This window comes from Lepisosteus platostomus, chromosome 2 (assembly GCF_059453375.1).
Source record: "Lepisosteus platostomus isolate fLepPlt1 chromosome 2, fLepPlt1.hap1, whole genome shotgun sequence".
Taxonomy (NCBI): Eukaryota; Metazoa; Chordata; class Actinopteri; order Semionotiformes; family Lepisosteidae; genus Lepisosteus; species Lepisosteus platostomus.
In genome coordinates, this window is record NC_142612.1 from 52,641,280 (window position 1) to 52,648,126 (window position 6,847).

Sequence of the window (6,847 nt, forward strand, 5' to 3'; positions counted from 1 at the left end):
GTTCAAGTATACAATGGAGAAAGTCAAACTCAGAAATGAACAGTGAATCAGTAACCTCATTATCACCTCAATGTCCTATTATAATTATAAAAATGCATTTACATCACTTCAGAGGCATTCTATCATTTCTTTTTGGTAGAGCAGTAGGTATTAAAATAAAGGTCAGCATATTCTGAACATGGTATCTCAAACATAATTTTTATCTTTATGTTGCCATACCACCCGAGTATATTGCAGAAATCAGGAAATACTTATCATATTTAGGATTTCAAAATAATGTGTTGTTCCTCAGTTCAAGCAACTATCAACCTGTAGGGATATCCTGGCATTTTTTATATGGCAGTATAAATATTATAGTTTATGATTCTTTATGAGATCTCTCTCTATATTGATAATATTCTACTAATGGTGCACTAACTCCAAGGTATCCGTGCCATCTGAGCCATGAGCAGACCCAACATCACTCTGCACTCTGAGTTCATCATTATGGGACTGCCAATCCTACAGGAACAGGACACTGCACTCTTCATCATTTTCCTCATCCTCTTCCTGGCCACATTCCTGGGTAATCTGCTCATCGTGTTGTTAATCACCTTTGACCAACACTTCCACACGCCCATGTACTTCTTTCTGTGGAACCTGGCTGTCTTAGACATACTGCTGTCGACCTCTGCCATACCCAAAATGCTAGTGGGTCTTTTGGGTCATAAAATCATCTCCTTCTCAGGTTGCTTTGCACAAATGTACTTTCTCATCTCATTTACAGCTATTGAAGGATTTCTTGTTGCAGCCATGGCTCATGACAGGTATGTTGCTGTAGTGAAACCACTACATTATAACACCTTAATTAGTACCAAAGCCTGTATTACAATGATGTCCACAGCCTGGGTGCTGGGCTTCCTAGCTCCTCTATTGTCAGTAGTCCTGGCAAGCACTTTGTCATTCTGTGAATCTAACTTTATCCTCCACATCGTTTGTGATTATCACAGTGTAATGTCATTAGCCTGCAGTGATGTTACAGCTCAAATGAATTTTACCCTGTCAGTTGCCATGCTGTCAATCTATGTCCCCTTTCTTTATGTCTTATGGACATACTGCAGAATCATAGCATCAGTAATGAAACTGAAAATTGTGGAGGGCCGTAAGAAGGCTTTCTCAATGTGTTCCTCACACGTAACTGTTGTTTTTCTGTACTATGCTTCTGGTGCTGTAGTGTATATTGGGTTGAGAGAGGAGAGGATACCTCCTGATGGACGCATCTTCATTGGTGGACTGAATTATTTCCTCACCCCTTTGCTCAACCCCATTATTTACAGCTTAAGAAATGAAAAAATCAAAGCAGCTGTTCAGATGTACTTTAAACAAAGAATACTGTCATGACAGTTCAATAAACCATAGTATCAGGGATGTCAATGTTAAACATGCAAATAGAGAATCAGGTCATACACAAAACATCATAACAACTTTATTACAAATACTACTCACAATTTCATATACTATTTCTTATTGTAAAACTGTAATCAACATATTTTTACTATAGAATATACATATATACAATAATAGTTAAGTGTGTAACACAACCTAATTAAATACATTTTTTTACATGATTTTAACATTCTTAAATAAATGTTCATAGCATTTCTGGATAAAATCTAGTACCTGTGCTTTCAAATCATCGTCTGCATAATTAATGTAACATGATTAATCAATTTTCATTAGGATAGTTTGGAAAAAATAAAATTCTCTCTATGATCTGATGTCCTGATAGACAGAATAAATATGCACAGTGAAAACCATAAGGCATCAAGCTCCTCTGAAGTGAATTAGAATGACAAATTTCCAATAACAATTTACCATAATCTTTACCAGAAATCTAATCAAGATGCTTTTCTTTCAAATTAATAACAGTATAGTCACAAAATACATTCTGTCCTTTTATAAAAATACCACTTACAGGTAAATGATTCATAGGAGATGCAACAATAATGGTATATGTATATGTTTTGTACTTATTTCAATTCTATATTGAACAGATTGGAATGTGGTATGGTTTTTATCTGTTTGATGGTGACTGTGGTTCTGTCTACTTGCTGAATTAATAAAAAGTCACTTAAAATGTCTGAAATGTTTTACAGCTGCTATTTCTCTAAAACATCTGGCATGCTGGGGATCCTAATTGAAAGCACAGGCTGTTCATGTATTATTATTTATAATTATTATTATTATTATTATTATTATTATTATTATTATTATTATTATTATTAATAATAATAATAATAATAATAATAATAATAATAACAATAATAATAATAACAATAATTGTATTATTTATTATTTATTATTTATTTGTTATTTATTCCTAATCAGCATTCGTTCGAGTCATTGAAGTTGATACAGTATATCAACTTGTTAAATATTAACAGACATACTGTAGCAGACCTAGATTTTAACCAGGGTCCCCTCTGTTTGTCATGTCAGTGCTGCTTGTGGCCACAGCTTGAGTTTTCAGTCTTAACATTAAGACCACTTATACACTGATCTGTTGCTAGGTCTGAGTGTTTAACAGCTGTCAATTATAAATTGCTAGCAGGGCACATGAAACATTAAATCACTGGTCATTTCCAAATCCTAAGAATCCACAAATTGAACCAACAAGAGTTTGGACAACGGAAGCACAAGGATCCTGAAAGAATATCAGCATTATACTTCTTCCCCCATTCTCAACACTCTGCATTTCAATGGATATGGACCTCAAGTCACTATATTTTATTGCTGAAACCTACAGATGCAGCCATTCAAAATGCGCGGGCGATACCGCATTATTTTCCGGTACGCTGTACGCAGTCTACCGCAAGCTACCGGTAAATACCGCGAGTTACCGGTAAATACCGCTAGTTACCGTAAATTCTCCTATAATACGACAAGCAAAATAATAGTATCCGGAATTTCCGGCAATAATACCTTGTAATATGCGCTATAATCGCATATTTCAGATGAAGTCTGCTGTATTTTCTTACCCTTCGCTCTTTGGAAGCTGGGGCGGCAGAAGCACCCCGTCTCTTCCCGTAAAAGGTCTTGGTCTCCATACTGTACTGTGGTCGCTGTAGTGCAGGCTCGCTTTCTTTTTTTTGTGATGGGAGCTCACCCAATCTCTTGGTGTATTTATGCTATATTCACATGTATGGCTAGAATGTGTTCATTGTCTTCCAATGAAAGGCAGGCTCCTTTTGCTGAAGTCGGGAGACATTAGAGGCTTGCCACACCCGGACTCTTTAACCAACGCATTAGCACGTCAAAGCCAATTGAGGAGCCAGGCGCAATAATTGTTTTGTCCCTTGATTTACTGATCTGCATTAATTACAGAAATCGAGTTCCTGCTCTTTGCAGACGACCTGGTCCTGCTGTCGCCCACAGAACAGAGGCTGCGCCAGAACCTGGCACTGCTGGAGCAGCACTGTCAGACCTGGGCGCTGACAGTCAATCTGGACAAGACCAGAGTTATGGTTTTCCAGAAAAAAAGCCAGACCTCAGGGAAACAGGTACAAATTCACACTTAACAACACATTAACACCTAACAACAGGAGCAGGGACAAATTAGGCCAGTACCAACTATTGTTAAACATACAGAAAAGAATATTAAAGTATTGGCTTTAGTATTAGCCATACAGAACATTAAAGTGCCCCTTTCCATTCAGCAGGTGTCTGAGCCGCTGTGTCCTATCTTCTGACAGTCGCTGTTGTGAATGTCTGTAGAGTGTATCTTATTTTTGGTACTATATTTTTATATTATGTTCCCTATTAATCAAACTCTAAGAGTATGTATCGGCTTGTCCCCCCCTCCCGCCACTCTCTGTGTACAGTAGAGCCTCCTGTCCAGCCAGACATTTACAACAGCGACATATCATAAAACTTTTGCACATATACAGATGCAGCCATTCAAAATGCGCGGGCGATACCGAATTATTTTGCGGTACACTGTACGCAGTCTACCGCAAGCTACCGGTAAATACCGCGAGTTACCGTTAATTCTCCTATAATACAACAAGCAAAATAATAGTATCCGGAATTTCCGCAAGGTGGAGCTAATAAAGCTCAACCTCTCATGTTTGAGCTGTGGCCATCAAAGTCTTTAACGAAGATATTACTAATAGTATTAATAATGAATGACCTTGGACAAGCTGTAAGTGTAAACTCAAAGTATTGCCCTGGTCAACATTCTTTTTTTCATTGACCGTCTTTGTAAAAGTAACACCACAGCATTTCGCAATCACGCATTTGTTTCCAATCATGCAAAGTACAGTAATTTTTGAGAATCGATTCACCATGCCTTTCACATGCTCATAAAAGAGATTGATTTAGGAACATAAACATATTACCGTATGCAAACTGTACTGTATACAGTATGTATATGTATATTTAATGTCTTAACTGTGCCCGTTTAAGTATTGAATATTCATATCTAATTTTACCACTGAAGGGAAATCTTAGTAGCTGAGCATAAAAAGAATAGGAGCATACTGCAACGCGTGTGAAGGCCATAAACGATATTAATTTTGGAACATAAACATACAGTATATGGCTGGTCTCGGTACTTTAAAGAAAACATACACGAAACATGGTTTCATTATGACCAAAATCGGTCTTGAGATATTTTTAACTTGATTTATAGTATTTGAGAAGTATGTCTTAACACCGATACTACAGTGCGTAAATACTGCTCATGTATATGTTTCTAGGTTTATATTATGCATTTCATACGGTCAAATTACTTTTGAGCAACTAATAAGAAGCGCGAAACGGTATGCGTTTTAGTTTCGTTTTGTGCTGGGACTCTGCTTTTAACAATGTCGCCGTGGATTGATTAGAGATATCAAGTACATACAAGTCATTTTTTAAATGTTGTAGTTCGTCTTGTAAAAATGTTACGAGTACATCATCTATCAACAATTACACAGGTTCTGTTTCCATATTGCGGATTTTGGTTACGTAATATTATTTTCTAGATTTCACGTTGTGAATATATGATTTGGGCAAACAGAGCCGCAAAGAAGTACATTATGGGTTGTTGTTTTGTTTTTTTTGCAGTTTTATCTAGAACAAGCGATGCTTAAACCTTTGTCTGATTCTTGTGAAACTATCCACACGACAGTTACAGTACCTAGGAGTACGCTGGGCAAACGTTCCGAGGTCAAATTCTTCCAGCAAGGGGGTACCTTTAAAGCAGAGACTACGGCACCGAAATTTTTTGGCGCGCCTTCTCTTTAAAGCCCTGGCCAAATATGAAGACAGTACGTACAGTTATAATTCAAACAGAATTAAAAACTACATATCACAGTTACCATGGTGGTGCTTGTGATCATTGCGTTTAACCAACGAAACAGGGCGAAAAATCAGTCACATGACTTTGGGGCAGAGTTTCCAAAGCTTAACCTATCAGCAACAAAGCGAAATTTATACGATAGGCTACCTCAAACTGTCAGTTACACGACTGTGTATGTCACATAAGCCACTCCTATTTGGCATTTTAGTTATGGAGGTGAGAAGACGCCCCCCCCCCCTCTGGGTGTCTGATTTGCCGCCATCTTTAACCGCTTCGTGTCCGAATGGTAGTAGCTACGCGTACGAAATAAAGTTCATCCCAGCTACAAAACATATATATTTTTGTGGTAAGAGGGAGCAAAACATCAGTATTTACTGCTATTAATTAGTGTACGATTTATAGTTTAAATCTGAGCCTAAATATAAAGTTAAAATCTCGACAAAGCAATGTAGGTAATACAGAGAAAAGAAATCCTTTCTGACATCTAAAATCAGTTTCGATCAAGGTCTCTAAAACGAACAAGAAAAAGAGGATTTTCAGAGGGCAATTACGCTGTATTTATATAGGATAAGTGATTTATGAGCAATCTAATTTCTTGTTCGTTTAAAACAGTGAAATGTCAGCTGCAAAAGATCGCACCAGAAACAGCACTCTCTCTGCCTGTCATAGACATTCAGGAAAGGCTGAATGAAGTCATGTCAAGTACAATAATTCGGTGATCAATAATAACAGTTGTAGGACAAGAAACAAAAGATAGTGAAAACTTAAGATTTTTAAGGCTAGAACTCAAATTCATTCTACAAATTAAGGCAAATGAAAATTCAGGACGTTAAAGTGCTAGAGGTGTAAAAAAATACAAAAATGCACATGAGCAAAAAGTTTTAGAAATGGAGCAAACAGAAAAAAAGCCATGCCTATAGTTCAGAAGAGGGATACAGGAACACTTGCTTAGATATACAAAAAAATCAAAAATGTGTATGTTACAAAAGAACATGCAAACATGTTCATCATGTACATGAACATGTACATCAATTTCCCTTCGTGATCAATAAAGTCTTATCTATAAACATGAAACAGAGTGAGGAATCAGAAAATTAGCATGCATAAAAACAGCAATTCTGTCAATGAGCCCTAAATGAATTAATAGCAACCATGGTTTCATGGAGGGCTTCTCAGATAGTTGGGCATTCAGGTAGATTGCCAGGTGAAAAGGATTTGTAAACACACTTTGTTAAAGCAAGTCAGTTTTTTCCGCATCACATAAAATACATTTTTCCAAGAAAGTTTAGCCTTTGTCACTAATGAAACCACTAAATAAAGACATAAATATAGAAATCATAAGATTTTTTTTATTCTATGTTGGTAGCAGGATGAACTGTGCTAAGTGTATATTTTGTCGCAGAGTTGCTGCAAGATGTTAACAGTGAAAAAAGGTATTTAGAAATGAGTTATTTCAAGAAGAAAATTTTCAGAATAATTGCAAATCTAGCAGGATAGAGAAAGCACAGAAAATAGGCAGTTAGATTG

The 6,847-nt window shown here is 36.6% G+C and overlaps 1 protein-coding gene across 1 annotated transcript; it reads left to right on the plus strand.

The window, feature by feature from the left end:
- The first annotated feature begins 444 nt into the window (after positions 1-444).
- LOC148676479 (olfactory receptor 1M1-like) lies at positions 445-1,380 on the plus strand. Its single transcript, XM_088622526.1, has one exon. It carries the CDS (start codon positions 445-447, stop codon positions 1,378-1,380), a length of 936 nt encoding a protein of 311 aa, XP_088478652.1.
- Positions 1,381-6,847: the final 5,467 nt, after the last annotated feature.